Genomic DNA, 16,971 nt, shown 5'->3' on the forward strand with positions numbered 1-16,971 from the left:
TGGTCAGGTTTGGGGTGTCGTCTGGAAATGGGACACGGAGGAGTCTGCTCAAGCACAAATCGTCTTAGGCTCTAGCCTCCCCCTCCTTCCCAGGCAAGCACTGAGCACCACGCTGAGCACTCACCACGACGCACCCATGCCTGGAACTTGGGCACTGGCACCACTCTTTCCGGGCCCCTTCCCCGGGGAAAGAGGCGGTAGAGGCAGCCATACACCAACGACCTTCCTAGGATCAACTCATCCTCTGATATCCTAGCTGCAATGTTGGTGGAAGTGACAATAAAACTAAATCCAAAACTAGTTCTACGACTAATGCTAGCACTAATAAATAGTTACCAATTTGAAATGACTACCCCCACAATTCTCAAAACTGGAGGCGTAAGGGGCTTCGAGGGGAGTCAAGACCCTGGAAGGTCCCAGGCCCGGCTTAGGACTTGTGTGTATGTGGTGTGTGTGTGTGTGTGTGTGTGTGTGTGTGTGTAGGGGGGATGGGTCCCGGAAGAGGGCCGAGGGGAGAGGAGGACAGGAGGAGGGGGGTAGAGTTTCAGGCCCGGGAGGGGGGCGCTGGGGTGCAGTGACGGGAACCAATGAGCTGCCAACTCGCGCGTCTCCGGCGTGACTGCCGAGATTGACGTGGAGGACACGTCAAATTGATCCCCGCACTCTGCAGCCTCCCGATCAGACGAATTTCTCCTAATCGGATGAAGTTCACTCTAGGCCTGGGGTCGCGGGCGTGGAGAGTGTCCTGGGAGCGCCCGGGGGAGGGCGGCTGCGCGCTCCGCGGCGGCGCACGGCGCATTTCCAGCCCGCGGCCCGTCCGCCGCGGCTCACGACTCGCGCGCGCCCTCCCTCTATGCCTCTCCCGCGGCGGCGGCGCCCGAGCTCTCCCGGACTGCGCCGGGCCCAGCCCCGGCCGCCTCGGCGCCAGACAGCTGGCTGGCCCGCGCGCTATGGGTAAGGGGCGGGAGGCAGGCAGGGCGCGGGCGGGCAGACGAGGCGGGTTGCGTCCCGGCGCCTCCTTTCCCTCTCTCCTGCACTCCCTGGGAGAGCAGGTCCCGGGTCCCGGGTCCCGGAGAAGTCGCGTTCTTCGCACGCCCCCAACCCTCGGGGGTTGGGGGTGGGGGAGTTCGGCGTGTCGCAGGAGGGGATGTTCCAATTAGATGCGTGAAAAGTCGAGAAAGGGCTTACAGGGCTGAAGCGCTCGGCGTCCCCCTCTGCGGTCCCTACGCGGGTGCCCATTCCCGGAGCCCGGACACAGTCCGTTTGCTCGCAGATTCTGAGGATCCGCCCGCCGGTCACTTTCAGAGGCGGCCCCTCGTCTGGTGTGGCCACCCTTCTTGGCTAACCCGCTGGTGTTTTCTCTCCCTCCCGTTTACTGTCGTCCGGCGCGTCCGCAGAGCAGACGTACGGCGAGGTGAACCAGCTGGGCGGTGTGTTCGTCAACGGCCGCCCCCTGCCCAACGCCATCCGCTTGCGCATCGTGGAGCTGGCGCAGCTGGGCATCCGACCCTGTGACATCAGCCGGCAGCTTCGCGTATCCCACGGCTGCGTGAGCAAGATCCTGGCGCGCTACAACGAGACAGGGTCCATCCTGCCCGGGGCCATCGGGGGCAGCAAACCTCGTGTCACTACCCCCAACGTGGTCAAGCACATCCGGGACTACAAGCAGGGCGACCCTGGCATCTTTGCCTGGGAGATCCGCGATCGGCTGCTGGCCGACGGCGTTTGCGACAAATACAACGTGCCCTCTGTGAGCTCCATCAGCCGAATCCTGCGCAATAAGATTGGTAGCCTGGGTCAGCCGGGGCCTTACGAGGCGAGCAAGCAGCCGCCGCCGCAGCCGGCCCTGCCCTACAACCACATCTACCAATACCCCTACCCCAGCCCTGTGTCGCCCACGGGCGCCAAGATGGGCAGCCACCACGGGGTCCCGGGCACAGCAAGCCACGTCAGCATTCCCCGTTCGTGGCCCTCGGCGCACTCGGTCAGCAATATCCTGGGCATCCGAACATTTATGGAGCAAACAGGTCAGTCTCAGCGACCCTCTGTTGCGTTCCTGGAAGGGGCAGAATTGGGAGATTGGGGGGTGGGGTGGGCGGGCGGGCATGCAGGTGAAGGGTCACACTTGCCATCCTCCTCAGACCGGTTATGGCTCAAGGGAGGGTTCAGGGCTGGCCAGGGAGACTGAGGGTCTTGCGCCTTCTGTGGGAGTCCTCGGACATCTTGAACTTTTTATGACAAATATGGAAAGTATTTCTCAAATGGAAGAGCAATCGGCGACCACAAATTCAGAGGCCTGAAATTGCGCTTTTTCATTCTTGCAAAAAGTATGCAAACTCCTATCACCAGATCTAAGCTAAACAAACCGCAGAGTCAATTCTGCGACCCTTTCTTATATCCCGATATTTTGGGTTCCCTTACCGTACCCTAGAGAGTTCTGTTCTTCTCAGGCCCAAAGGCTCTTTTGAGTAAAGGCCAAAGGGGGTTGTCTAGCTGGTCTTGTCAAGTGGCCTAGATCTCCAGCAGGCCCAGAGGCCCTGTAGCCCCTGGAGCTGGGGTCTCCTTTATAAGAGCCCCAGGGCTGCAGCCACAGGGGTCAGGGGAGAGCCACAAGGATTTGCTCGTTGCCTGCAATTATAACACAGCAAAGTGTTGCTCCTCATTCTCAACAGGAGTGGGAGGGAGCGGAAGGAGGGAGGGAGGTTTGGGGCAGTCATGGTTGGGGCTCAGGAAGAACTTGTGAGTCTCTTCACACTGTCCTCTTCTCCCAACAGCGGACCAGGGAATGGCGTGCTCTTAGGTGAGCAGACTCAGCAGGGGGGTAAAAAGCAAAACTCACCTCATCCCAAGGGAGAGGAGGGAGGGACAGCTGGAAGGAAACTGAATGCTTAGCCCCAGATGCCTTGGGGTGCCCTCCGAGGCCCAGCACAGCTTTGTTTCTCCCGATTCAAACCCAGCCTGGGCCACCTGCTAGGGCCAAAGCTCCCTTGGTGGGATCAGTGGGCGTTTGGCTGGGAGGTGACCTCATCAGGCTTGTGCTCAGATCTGGAGTCTTCTCTTGGCTCCCCATGCACACGAAGTGCTGGAGGAGCAGACATGCGTCTGAGAAGCATGTGGTGGCTGTGTTGTTGCCTCTTTTGGGAGATCCGGTAGGTCTCCGGAGGCAGTTCTGCGTCGCCTTCCAGACGCCTGTTCAGACTGAAGAATCCATATAATAGTCACGAGCCTGCTGTGGATGTGAACTTGGACCATTCCGGGTGCCATCTGTGGACAGCGGAAAGGCGCCTCGGCCGAGTGCGCCCAGCCCCTGCCTTACAGGCCGAGTACCCGCCAGAGACTTCCCATTTCGCGGCAAGCGGGTCGAAGTCTGGGAGGAGCGCGGAGCAGGCCGTTCTTCCCTATGCCCTGCTAGGAGTGAAAGCGAAACCCGGTGCCCAGCCGCCCCTCTGCCTCCGATCGCTTTCTGAGATTTTGAGTGTCTCAGGTGTTCCGGAGGACCCTCGGCCAAGTGCTTTTAGGCTTGTGTGGAAACGTCCCGGCCCGAGGGCCGCGCGTGTGCCCAGCACAGATTGGGATGCCCCTTCTAATCCGTCCTGTGTCCCCGCAGGGGCTCTGGCTGGGAGCGAAGGTGCCGCCTACTCCCCCAAGATGGAAGACTGGGCCGGCGTGAACCGCACGGCCTTCCCGGCCACCCCTGGAGTGAATGGTCTCGAGAAACCTGCCTTGGACGCAGACATTAAATACACTCAGGTAGCCAAGCGGCGCGCGCCGGGGAAGGAGTTGTCTTTAACTGGGGAGCGGGAGGGTCGGAGGGTGGGGGCAGAGAGAAAGGGAAGAGAACTCTTTCCCAGGCCGGCGAACGTGTTGGTGTGTCTGGCTACCCCACCGGCGAGAGTCTGCGCCACAGATTTCTCTCATTTTCTCAATCGCGCTAGTTTGGGGAGGCTGCCTGTCCAGGGGATTGCCTTGCTTTTTGCCAAGATACATTTATTTTAAAAAGCTGAAACCCGGAACACAGATGGTAGAGGACTCCCTTTTAAATCTTGGGTGGTAAATACCATGACCCCCTAACCACTATTATTTATAACAATTTACATGGACATCACTTTGCCAGAGTCCTTACTGGGAAAATTAGCGGCCAGGCTTACCGTGGGGATCCGAGGGGATAGCTGGGGGAAATGAGGATCCCCCAGCTCAGTAATTGCGCCTGCGGGAGAATACGCGGGGACTGCCTGCTGCTGATGGTCTGTCCCTCTCGATCTTCACAGTCGGCCTCTGGCCTCTCTGCGGTAGGCGGTTTCCTCCCGGCCTGCGCCTACCCTGCCTCCAACCAGCACGGCGTGTACAGCGCACCGGCCGGCGGCTACCTCGCCCCCGGGCCGCCTTGGTCGCCCGCGCAGGGCCCCCCGCTGGCGCCCCCCGGGGCCGGCGTCACTGTGCACGGCGGGGAGCTGGCCGCAGCGATGACCTTCAAGCATCCCAGCCGGGAAGGTGAGGGGTGCTGGCAGGGAAGGGGTCGGATGAATGCCCCTAGGGTTAGGAAGGGTGTTGGAGTGTGGGCTGGGTCGTGGTGAGAGGGACGGAAAGAGAGGCAGAGAGAGAGAAGAGAGAGGAGAGCTGGAGTGGGTCCCAGGCATAAATCTTTACTAAACTTGTAGCTTCTTGAAGCAGATTGATTTTTAACAGGTGTGTATGGTGTATATGCTCTGTCCCTGGAAAGGCAGGTAGAGTTTGAAAGAGGCCTCAGGACTGTCTTTCCTGAATTGTAGGGAGAGAGAGGAAGAGGGTCAGGCTGACAAACAGGACTCCTAGGTTCCAACCTTGTTTTGTGCCCTTGACCAAGTTATTGTTCCTTTCTGGCTCTCAATTTTTCCATCTGTTGAAGGGTCCAGAAGCACCTTCAGGTTCACCTTTCTGTGGCTTGCAGAGCTTTGTGGACGACAGCTGGATTCTTCCAGGCACCACCTATTCCTTTTCTTTTTCCTTCCTTCTTCCTTCCCTCCCTCCCTCCCTCCCTTCCTTCCTTCCTTCCTTCCTTCCTTCCTTCCTTCCTTCCTTCCTTCTTTCCTTCCTTCCTTCCCCTGTTCTCTCTTTTTCTCTTTTTCTTGGTTTCTCTGATTCATTTCCTTAAACACATGCTTTGGGAATGGAGAGAACATTTCAATCATGTGTCCCCAAGTCTAGACTCTTGAATTCTGTGTGATCTGGCATCCTTGTTTCTATGGGAAATGCAGCTGGAAATTCTCCTTCCTCTTCTCCCTCCATAAATCCACTCCGAGAAGTCCACGTAACAGATTTGAGATATTTAATTGATGGTCAACAGTGAGGGGCATCTTCTTACACTGCCTTCTGGGTGCTATTTTTTCCTATAACTTGGGAAAAGCTCACCTGCTCTTGAGTCTCCTTTTCCTTGTTGGTGAATGGATGGACTGAATATGCTAATTTCAAACCTTCCTGCATCTGGGTTCTCATCACCAGAATTTTGGAACTTCTACAACCCTAGAAAAGGAAGGAGTTCCCTTCCCAGCAGTGAAGGAGACTGAGCACAAACTTGGAGGGCACTGTGGGGCAGAGGGATGTTCCAGATTACAAAGGGATCTTTACCGTCTGATCTGCCTCACACCTGCCAAGGCAGAAGTCCTTCTTTGTGATGTCCAGGCAAAAAACTGTATTTCCATGTAGTTTCAGTGAGATCAACAGCATGATCTGAAAGAGAGAGAAAAGATTAAGATGTCAACAGTAGCAGTCAAGGGGAGGAAAAAAAATTGCTGTTTCCACTTCTTTTAGAGCACAAACATGTTGAAGTATAAATTACAAAAACTGAGTATTAATATCCCTTTAAGCTTTATATGTAAGGGCAAATGGGGGTGGGGGGTCTCAGGATGATTGCTTTACTCAGGGTCTTGTTCTTGACCTCAAATCTTCCTGTTTTCTCAGCAGCTAGAGGTTATCTGCTAAATTAGAAATAGAAACAGAATTTTCTTCATTACATAAATCATTTAACGAGGCAGGTTCATTTGAAATAGAAAAGTATACCCACAAATTTAAATGATTTCCCCTGGGCTGATCTCAGGGAGAAGGAAGACTTCAGAAAAGGGACTCATACCTCCAGAATAATGCCTTTGGTTTGCTAACCAAACAAACTTTGTCCTGAGAAATTTCAAACTCTACATGAGAAACAAATTATGATGAGTAGGTAACAATTCACAGGTAAAACATACAGTTCAGAATTCTAAACTAATTCTAGCTGACTGAGGGGGGATTCGTTGGTGGCTGATTTTCTTTAGAAGATACTTTTCTTTCAGAAATGCAGAGCCGTTGAATGACACTGGCATTCATGGCCCTTTTTTACCAGCATATTTTCTTCCTATTATTAAATATCCCACCCATTTTCAAAATCCACAGCAATAATTAGCTACCTTAGTTACTAATACCTTAATTTCCTGACCCCCATAGTTCTTTAGAGATCTAGGTAAAGAATCATTGAATAAATCAGGCTCATCATCGAAAACGATTTCTCAAGCTGGCATTTCAAGTGTTAGTGTTTGAACAGGAACATAAAAATAATGAGAATTACATGCCTACTTGGGGCATGGAGTTTCACCCTTTTTCTCACTGGCAGAAAAGTTGACTTCAAAGACCTTCACTTTCCCTCCCCCCCTCCCCAACTGGTCTTTGAAAAATTACAAAGTAATAAGAATCACTGCCTTTAATTTCTCTAATCATTACTTAAATTATCTTCAAAGACACTTATCCCATAAGACAAGTTACTATCATTAATTATTGTTCAGTTTTGAAGAATAGTAGGAATTTTTTTCAGTAACAATTTCAGTATGGAAAGCAACTGAATATCATGAATGCTCAGTAAAAAGCAAATACTTTTGGTCATCTAGTGCATACACGCACAACACACACAATACTGTACCTACTTATCTACACATACATATGTTTCAATGCATTCTCCAGATCAGGTGCAAATGGACATTAACTGTTACCAAATCAAATGTCAAATTACGCATTGCAACATATTAATTTTATCTTGGTAAAGGGTAGTGAAGCTGGGCTCCCTCTTATGTAAGTGAGAAAATATGATTTATGTTTTCCATCTGTGAAAGGAAAGTTTAATTCTTGGGGCCTGAGAGAATAAGAAAGTTCCGCCTCCTCTACATTTGGAGGGGACATGATATTCTGGGAATCTCAACACCCATCCACTTTCTTGTAATAGCCAGAGCAGGACCATCTCCACACACACCTTCCCTGCCTCCAGACAAGTGACAGAGGCCACCAGATGTTCGCTCAGGACAGCTAGTATTTATAATTTACAGTGTGTTTTCTCGTGGTTCTAAAATCCCTCCCATAGTGTCTTTGGAAAGACTAAGGTTTTGAATATCGAATCTATAAGATACTGCTTTTCTCCAAGAAAATATGTTGTATTTGTCAAACATAAGTTGAAGCTTCGTTCCAGTCATCTCTGCTTGGGATTAGCACCTGAAGGATTAATCCAGAAAGCAAACTTTGCCAGAGAGCCGCACAGGGTACAGGCGTTTGTGGGAGAAACCAGCAGCGGCCAGCCTGCTTTCCTTTGACCTGGCCTGGAGACCCCTTCCCAGATCCCTCCTGTGTCTGCCCCAGCCAAGGTCCCAGTGGCCCTGCAATCGCAGTCCCAGTATTTTGAAAACGCTTGTCCCCATTCCTGCCCACTAAGATTAAATGAGCATGCAGGGCACCTAAGGCCGTTCAAGCCTCCCAGGCCTTCCCTATGCAGCCACTCACGTTGCCCTGGGCCCTGCGTGTGGGAGCCACTCACGTTGCCCTGGGCCTGGTGTGGACAGAACTAAAAACTCAGCTGCAGGAGTCACCCCACTAGGCTGGGGTGGAATCTATCTCTGGGCTCCTGAATGCTAACTTTTTACCAGTTCATTTTCTCGCTTATGTCTAAGGCAACCGGCCCAAGGCTGAGAAACCTCCTCCTCCTCTGATGTTTTCTAAACAGGTCCTCACCTTGAAGCGATCGCACAGAGTGGAAAGCGAGGGTCTATAGACCTCGCTGGCTGAGCGGACACAACTGTGTTTAGGAAAGAGCTGACAGTCGAGGGAGAGCAGACTGATCACTGTGTCCTGAAAAGGTCTTCAGATAGCTTCAAAACCTCTGCGAAACCAGATGTGCGTGTGTGTGTGTGTGTGTGTGTGTGTGTGTGTGTGAGAGAGAGAGAGAGAGAGAGAGAGAGAGAGAGAGAGAGAGACCCTGTCCCTCCAACAGGGTCATCGGGCCCAGCACCGCGCAGCCACGGCAAGCGGCACCTGGGACTGGGGTGCGGGCAGCTGCCGGGGAAAGTGTTCCCCCTCATCCCAAAGTGAGGCGCTTTGAGCTACCCCTTTAAAAAAGCACTTGCAAAGGGGGTGGGGGAAAGAAAGTTGAAAATGGGAGCCTTTAGGTATAAACAATTTGTGCCTCCAGCAGGAAGAGCTGAGCGGCCGGGGGCTGGGAAAGGAGAAACAGAGGTTGCGCAATCGTGCCGTCACTTTGCTGGTTTCCAGCGGCAGCGCTTGGGCCCCTTCCCAAAACCCGAAATAATAGAGCAACACGCAGAATGCCGTCTGATCTGGCAAATCCACTGTCACTTAATCCGGAGGCCCGGAGGCCCCGGGGCATGCTATTTCCGCAGTCGGGATCGCAGCTGGGTCCCCAGGCCGCAGGGCAGAACGAAGACGGCCTCCCACTTAAAGCACGGCCGCCTCCTGTGTGGTAGGGATCCAAGCGGCCGTCCACTAGGGGCGGCTTTGGTGACCCGCTTTCCACTAGGTTGCCACCTGCGCACCGCGAGCGCCCCAAGTAGCTTGAGGGACAGCGGACCTGACCCGCTGGGAGCTCCCCCCCACCCCGCCCCCCACGACTTGCGCGCGTGGCTGGTGTCTGGTGGCCATTGGAGGAGGGGCGCGCGGGTCTCAGCTCCGTGTCTCCTTCCCTGCGGTCTTGGAGCTGAGAACCTCTCCTCACCCCGGGGTGCACGACTAGGCCGGGCAGCCCCGAGCCCATCGTCTCCTTTATTGAGAGCGTGCGGGGCAAACGCAAGTGCACCCGGGCCGCGGTCAGGGAGCATTTGCAAAACGGCAAAGTCTGTGCCCTGGAGTGGCTCCCTTAAGGGGATCTGGAAGGGTGGGCGCGCTAGCGCGCGCGTGGGACGCATGGAGAGTGCAGGTCCCTGCTTCCTTCTTCCAACACCCTAAAGTGTCGACCCCGGATCCTCGCGCTGTCACCCGAATTTGCGGAGGTCCCGGGCCTCCAGGTGTCTCGCTCTGCGCCGCGCCAACCAGTGACCCGATGTCCCTGTGCTTCCTCCCGCAGTGGCCGATCGGAAGCCTCCCAGCCCCGGCGGCAAGGCCCCAGACGGCCTGAGTGGCTTACACGGACTGCCCATCCCGGCCTCGACCTCCTAGGGGCAGCGCTTCCCTGAGCCCGGAGCAAGCAGCGGACCCGCGGGAGGACCGGGGCGCGCAGCTCGGCCTTGCAGTCCCGGCGACGCGCGCAGGACCCTGGACACACCGAGGAGGTGCCGGGAGCCGGCCTGCTGGGGGCCCGCCCCATTGGCCCCCAGATCTCGCCCTGCCCACCGGCCCGGCGGCTACATTTCCTTTGCCGCCCAGGAGTTTTAGGCTTTTCTGAACTTTGGCTTTAGACTGTGGCACCCTCTTTCGGATCCTTGCGTCTACGTGGCCTCCCTCCCCGGCCAGCCTCAAGTGTCCTTTCATACCTCTCCCGAGGTAGTTCGGCACCCCTCCCCCTCCCTCTTCCCTTACCCTCTCCCCCTCGAATCAGTCCCGTCCCTTCGGTCTTTGTTTCCTCTCTCCCTTTGTTTCCCCTCTCCTTCCTACCCAGTCTTCTTTCCTTCCTCACGTTTCCCTGCCTCCCTTTTGTCCTCTTAGTTTTTTCTTCCCTGTTTTCCCTGCTTCCCTCTCTCCATCCGTTTCTGCACCACTGTGCCCTCTTTCCTGTGCTCCTCTCCCCCTTGTCTCCTCAGCGTCTTTTACGGTGACTCCATTTCTTTTCATTTCTTTTCATTCCTGACCTACACCCCTTCGCAGGTGAGCCCCAGACTGGACTCGACAGTCCTCCTGGGCAGCTGGGACTTTTTAGTCTCCACCTCTTGGAGCTCCCCGAGCGCAAAGGGAAGGGTCCGGAACTTAGGAAATGGACAGAGAGGCCATAGCCTTTATTTTATATTTTAATATTAATGAACCCAAGCGAAACCCGGATGAACTGTCCTGTCCCCTCTCTCACCCCCAGGGTATTGTCTAATAATCTGTATTTTCTCTATGCCTACTGGCTGAACTTCTCTTTGCTTTCCCTGAGATGATGTGTCCCCAAAGGAGATTGGGGTACTAGTAGGGGGCACTGGGGCCATTGGCATTTTCTCTAGTTAGAAAACTGCGTGCCCTGGAGGTTCCCGTTCCCACCCCTCCACACCTAACAGGAGGGAATCTGACACAATATAAATGCATCAGCACCCTTTCTGTTTTCAGGGGTCAGCACATTTGTTAATTTAAACCACAGACTGCTTCCGGGTACAAAGGTGCAATCTGGCTTCTGGTTTGCAAGGGGATGAGGGTCGGAAAACCCCAGAAAATGTCTCGTAGAGCTGGACGCAAGAGCTGTTAGCTGCTTCCAGGTTCAGGCGCACTGGTGGCGGGACCCTGGACACAAAACTGCAATTGTTGTAGTCCTTAAAATGTCATTGGTGACGGTGTGGCATCACCTGTAAAACGTGGCTGCCTTTGAATAAAAGAGAGCATCTGAAGGCCGCTTTGTAAGGGTGAGCAAGTCTGTGTCCAGTCTGCAGTGCTGTGTAGTCACCTGCTCTAGCCCCTCAATTTCCAGCATGAACACTATGAAGAATGAGTTATTTTACTGGTTTATTCATTAACACTCACATCCTGGGTTGGGCCGGAGGTGGAGGAGAAGGTGAAGGAGGAGCTTTCTCAAGGATTTGTCCCAGGAATGTCCAGGCAGAGAGGCACTATGCAGAAATCATGCTAAAATGAAGCTAATTCTTAGAGGAATAAAATGGGTAAAAGACAGCAACAATGAGGACTTTTCCAGAACATTTCTAACATTTTGAAAGTGAAAGAAAATTATCCCAGGCTACCAAACAATCTAGGGATTTCTAACTACACAGGGGTCTCTGGCTAATTGTTTTGTTTTTCTTTCCTGTGTTTGGCTTTCTCAAATGGATGGAAGAGATTTTTGAATTGAAGGTTTTGCTTGTAAGTGGAGCTGCCTGTTTGGACTAACAGAGGGAGCCAGTGGGGAGATTGTTTTCACTGCGTCTTATTGCAATCGTACCGCTGAAGGTATTAATCACAAAAGAATATCTGCTATTTTTCATGCAGAAACTTTTGTTCCCAGGTTTTCAAAGGGTCTTGCCTTTAAAAAAAAAGTTCCATTTTATAGATAAGAATGCTGAAGACTAGCTATTTGGTTTCTTTTCTCTGGACCATACAGCGAACTGTAGCTTGGGGGCTTGGGGACAAAAACTAGGTGACACCATCTCATCAGAGGGCCAGGATTGAGGCTTGAACTTTGAGCCTTGGGTCCTTGGCCTTCTGTGCCAGCATTCCCTGCAGAGAAGCTGCTCAAAATGATAATAGGAATAAAGTATGAAAAAGAAGCATGTTTTCAAGTCACTGGACCTCTCTGCGTGTCTTCATGTCCTTAGATGTATTTTATATGTTTGCGGTTGTCATGAGTCCATGCTTGCTGCCAGGAGAAGGAGGATGGGCTTACCTGGCCCAGGAAGAAGGCATCTCCGAAGAAACACTATTCTATGTACCTAGCCTGTGTCCTGAATTGCCATCATCCCCATTTCCCTGACACTTTCCATTCTGTGTTTGTGCTGATCAGAGTTAAGGGTGGGAAAAGCAACACAGGAAGGGTGGAAGACACTTATGTCATAAATGCCACCTGCATTTGGCACTTTCCAAATCTGTCCCCAGTGGCTCCCCATATCCCATGGCTGGAGGTGGGCCTTTCAGAGTTCCTTGGCTGTGGGGTGAGATTTCATGGTGCATGGGCAGCATGCAGTCACAGTGCCGCTGGCTTTGACATTGGATGTGGGACATACAGGGACATCCCTTCTCTCTTGACACCTTAGGCCCTGGCAAGTCCCAGTGAGCTTGGCTTAAATCCCTGCTCCACTGTAGTGTGAGTGATGGAGGCCTGTGACCTCTCAGCTTCTTGTGTTCTCATCTCTGAAATGCACCGTCCAGTGCAGTGACGCCCATGGCGACCTGGCCTGGAGGAAGACTAGCATCGGTGTTGCTTAATCTCCCTGGAGATGATTTTGCTGTTAACAGAGGGGAGTCATTTTAATGGTTGATGGGGGACCCAGCATTTAAGCTTTTTTCTTTTCCCCCAGAAGATCCCATTGGAATATTGCAATTTTGGTTTCTGTGCATATGGATCTGTGGAGGTGCAGGAGACTTAGGATAAAATCATGTAGTATCATGTCAGGCAGAAGAATGTGAGAAACAATTACTCCCCAAGAATAATTTTTCTTTCCTTTAGCACCTGCCTTTTTTTTTTTTTAAAGAATAACGTCCCTTTTTAATACAGAGAATCACTAAAAAGGAAACAAACAAAAAAGACATAATCATTCAAATAACCCTTTGTTTTTTTGAAAGAACATATGTACATTGTTAGAAAACTCTAGCAGTACAGAAGCACTGAAATGAAAAGTGTAAGTTTCTTCTTATCCTCATCTCTGTCCTTAAAGATGAACAGTGTTACAGTCTTTTTTTAAAGTTATTTTTGAGAGAGAGAAAGCACGACAGACAGAGAGAGAGAGAGAGAGAGAGAGGGAGAGGGAGAGAGAAAGAATCCCCAGTGGAGATTCTGACAGTGCAGAGCCCGATGTGGGGCTTGAACCCATGAACCATGAGATCACGACCTGAGCCACAGTCCGACACTTAACCCACCGAGCCACCCAGGTTCCTGTCTGTTATGAATCTTTCCAGGAAACAAAAATGCAGACAGCAGAATATCTCAGCTTCTGTATATGTGCTATTTGACAGTACAAAGATCTGGGCTCTATACATACTGATAGGGTCTGGAGATCTGATCTTTGCATGCCAGCTGCTTCAGCTCCACAGTATTCACTTTATTCTCCTGAATGGATGCATATCATCAGGGTTTATTAAAAACAGAGTATTTATAAAGAGGGCCAGCTCTGTGCTTTGAATGAATAAAGGCAGGATTTTGTTGCATTCAGTTTTGGAGGAAGTGCTTAGAATGGATTGTAATAACTTCTCTGGGAAAGGTGGCTGCTTTTTGGCAAGGAGGAAGGAAAGCAAACCAATAGGAAGGAGACCCAGGGACAAGAGACAGAGTTTTGTCTTTCCCGAAGACATTCTGATTTGTTTTATAGATCACTGAAGGGCATTCAAAGCTGCAAGTGGTGGGGCCCCTGGGTGGCTCGGTCGGTTAAGCGTCCAACTTCAGCTCAGGTCACGATCTCGAGTCCTGATCTCAGGTCACGATCTCAGTCCGTGAGTTCGAGCCCCGCGTCGGGCTCTGGGCTGATGGCTCACAGCCTGGAGCCTGCTTCCGATTCTGTGTCTCCCTCTCTCTCTGTCCCTCCCCCATTCATGCTCTGTCTCTCTCTGTCTCAAAAATAAATAAACGTTAAAAAAACTAAAAAAAAAAAAAAAGCTGCAAGTGGCTAAGAAATGCAATTTTCCTTTCCTTTGAAGGCTGTCTGTCTCTCTTGGTCAGGAAAGAAAGACTGAGGTGGGGTGGGGTAGAAATATTGGATAGGAATAAAATGTAAATATCCAATACTGGCACAGGCTTTCTTATTACCCATCCCAAATCCACTTGGAATCTCTTAGCCTCCTTACGGATGAACCTCGCTCAAGGACAACTGTTTCCCCATTTGCTTGTTTCTTGACTCCTGTTAAAGAGGATGGGATTCATTTAATTGAATGGTGGTTCCGGTTAAAGCACTCGGTAGATTTCCTGGCATCAGCTTCCCTAGCTAGAATTACACTGGCCTGGGTTTCTTTTCAAAAGAAACCCTACCTGCTCCATGTTAATGCTGGGTAATATGAATTTAGAATCTTGCCAAAATGTGCCTGAGGAATTCATTTGAAAGGCCTGTGCATCCAGACAGGCTGTGTAATGAGAAACACTTGATTTCTTCTTTTAATGGGCAGGAATTATGCACAAAATGGTATTCGGTCTTCACCTTGACCTCGCTGTCTGAACTATAGCCTCATTCACTGAAGAAATGTCCCATGGCTGAGATAGTTCTGGCCAAATGATTGAATCTCCACTTAAGAAGGAAACAAAACAAAAGAAAAAAACATCTGTTTTTGGATTCCTCCCCCTCTCCCTCCTCTCTTCTTCTTCTTCTTCTTCTTCTTCTTCTTCTCCTTCTCCTTCTTCTTCTTTCACAGAGCAAGGAGGAATCACACTGTCTCTTTTTCAAGGCATTACAATGAGAACCACACATAGTCAGAATCCAACTTAGGAATTCTATAAAGTTGGAACAATTATACTCAATTTAGGCAAGTTTCTTCTTTGGAGTTGAAACTGGTTGAAACCCCTGTTTCACTCTAAAGAGCTCTTCTCCAGGAGAAGCAGTCTGTGATCTTGGTTGGAACACACATCTGTTTCTGGGCTGGACAAATCCAAAAGAGGAATCCCAATTACAGTTTTCATGGGTGATGGAATTTCAGCTGCACTACAGTTGAACCACCTGGGCTGCCTCCACTGTCTTTTTTCTTCTTAAGGATGAAATAAGCTGATCGAGTGTTCATTCAGTTCTTAAATTACATTTCCATCTTGTAGCATTTTATTTCTTTTTTCTCTGGTGAGATATATTGACCAATGGATTATCTCCAGTTTCTTACCAGCAGCACGATTTTCACTGTTGGGAGTTCTCCTGGTTACTGACGGATGCGGTTTTAGCTTCCTAAGATTTTCTCTTACCCAAAACAACACACAACAAAACGAAAATGCCTTAACTAGACGGTTTGGATTTAACAACAAATCTCTTGGAGGAAAAAATAAGTGAGATATTTGAATGAATTGAAAGAAGTTGATTTTTTTAAAGAGTTTAATTGGAACCTAAAACTTGTGAAACAAACAAACAAACAAACAAACAAACAAAATAAACAGAAAGAAAATAAAAAGAAAACACTTTGACAAAAGAGGTATAAAAAGATCAGCTTGATCAAGAAGTGAAAAGTATCATTCTGGCCACCAGGGGGAGCACATATTGTTCTGTGCAGATAAAGAGGAAAACAAAGCTAACAATCCACACAAAAAAATTCATCACTCTGGTGGACCTGTACAGGTTGTGAACAACATCTGTTTACAAGAAGAGCACTTTTGTTGTTGATGTTATTATTGTAATTGATAACCAGATGCTTTGATTTCTGGAAGAAAGAGGACCAGCTGGGCATGTGATGAAAAATGAATTTTTTAGGCTTATCCACATGGGAATTATCAAATAAGTTAGCTGAGAAGTAAATAACCCTTTTAAAGTAAGTTTCACTTCTGACTTTGGCCCTGGTAGATACATACATCCAATTCTCTTAATGCAGAACAAGTAAATATGAGTTTGAAAAACCACCTGATTGAAACTGACGATTTTAAGGAATACAATGAATTTTATCCGTATTTGTGCAGTTTTGATGTTTTTGATTAACTTATATTTGAACCTCAATTTTAAGCAACATGTATATTTTTAACAATGACTTTTGAAGTTCTTAATTGTTTAAAGTCATAATTCATACTTATAGTAAGTGTCAATGTATTACAGAGAGGCAGCAAGGAAAAAGACTTTTACTTTCTCACTTTTCTGTTTATTTTAAGATAAAATCCTTAAAAAAGGAGCCTCTCTTACTATGTTTTCCTCTCTTAAACCATTTTCAACTTGGACTTTTACATGTATTAAATTCCTACTACCAGCTGAGGATCACCCCATCTGCAGGAAGTAGTCTGGGCAGAGATGGGGTATGTGGTGGCTAAATGTTGGTAGAACTAGCTAGGCTCAAATCTCTGTTTTACCACTTGGCAGCTGTGTTGCTTTGGGCAAGTTTAGACAAAACTTAGCAGTCTCGGTTTCCATGTCTGTTTAATGGGACTAATATCTCCCTTTCAGGGCACTTGCAAGGATTAAATGTGATTATATGTAAAAAGTAGAGACTGGATTTTGGGTAAGATTTAGTCACTATTTGTGTTGTTATTGTTGATTTCTTCCTTTGCTTTGTGCATTCCTCATCAATATTTTGTAGTGCATTCATTCATGTCACAGCCCTGCAGAACATATTTTCTGTATACCAGATTTGTGAAAGATACAGAGGCTGTCAAGACTGCTAATGCTAGCTTGGAATTTCCTGAAACTTTCAACAGCATCAAAGGGAGTGCCACTGTAAGCTACTAATCAAAGTTTGTAAGCCCTGGGACATTCACCAAAACCTTAAGAGTACTTGATGATTTTATGGCTAGACCAGTGAGGATTAATGACTGGCCCGTTGGCCATCATTACTGCATTGAAGTAGATTTTATGTGCCAAGTGCACTTAGATCAATGTCATGTGACCATGCTTCCTGTCAAGTCAGCAGACCAGAAACTGGTATACAGAGGCCTTATCCTACTCTGTTCACCTCAAGGGGGCTGGAAAGCCTGTTGCATTTCCTGCCGACTACAGCATACTGATTATTGGCAGCCATGTTGGTCTTTGACTTTTGTCTTCCTGTTCTTCACTGAGAACATGAGTTTTGTTAGGATGAAGCCACCCCCATTCCTGCCTCCTCCTTCTGGTTGGCTGCCACTGGGGGCACAAAAAGTTAGCACAGAAGCCTTCAACTCAATATCTTCAGGAAGAGTCACATTTAAAGTCTTCCCCTTGGAAGATCCATAAATGGGTTTTAGGCGCATCTGGAGAGGAAATGACTTGTCCCCCTCAG

The 16,971-nt window shown here is 49.7% G+C and overlaps 1 protein-coding gene across 1 annotated transcript; it reads left to right on the forward strand.

Annotated features, from left to right (window-relative positions):
* Positions 1–701: 701 nt before the first annotated feature.
* On the forward strand, positions 702–10,796 carry PAX1 (paired box 1). Its single transcript, XM_019462369.2, has 5 exons — positions 702–954; positions 1,398–2,027; positions 3,608–3,750; positions 4,269–4,491; positions 9,347–10,796. The coding sequence occupies exons 1-5, from the start codon at positions 702–704 to the stop codon at positions 9,436–9,438; spliced, it is 1,341 nt and encodes a 446-aa protein (XP_019317914.1). The 3' UTR covers positions 9,439–10,796.
* Positions 10,797–16,971: the final 6,175 nt, after the last annotated feature.

This window comes from Panthera pardus, unplaced genomic scaffold, assembly GCF_024362965.1.
Source record: "Panthera pardus isolate Hobbes unplaced genomic scaffold, ASM2436296v1 HiC_scaffold_25, whole genome shotgun sequence".
Taxonomy (NCBI): domain Eukaryota; kingdom Metazoa; phylum Chordata; class Mammalia; order Carnivora; family Felidae; genus Panthera; species Panthera pardus.

What these genes read in the sequence shown, in the direction of transcription:
- PAX1 (XM_019462369.2), top strand. Translation starts at nt 702, where the DNA reads ATGAAGTTCACTCTAGGCCTGGGGTCGCGGGCGTGGAGAGTGTCCTGG. An exon ending in AACATTTATGGAGCAAACAG is followed by an intron (nt 2,028 to 3,607) that starts GTCAGTCTCAGC and finishes GTGTCCCCGCAG; the next exon opens with GGGCTCTGGCTGGGAGCGAA. An exon ending in CAGACATTAAATACACTCAG is followed by an intron (nt 3,751 to 4,268) that starts GTAGCCAAGCGG and finishes CGATCTTCACAG; the next exon opens with TCGGCCTCTGGCCTCTCTGC.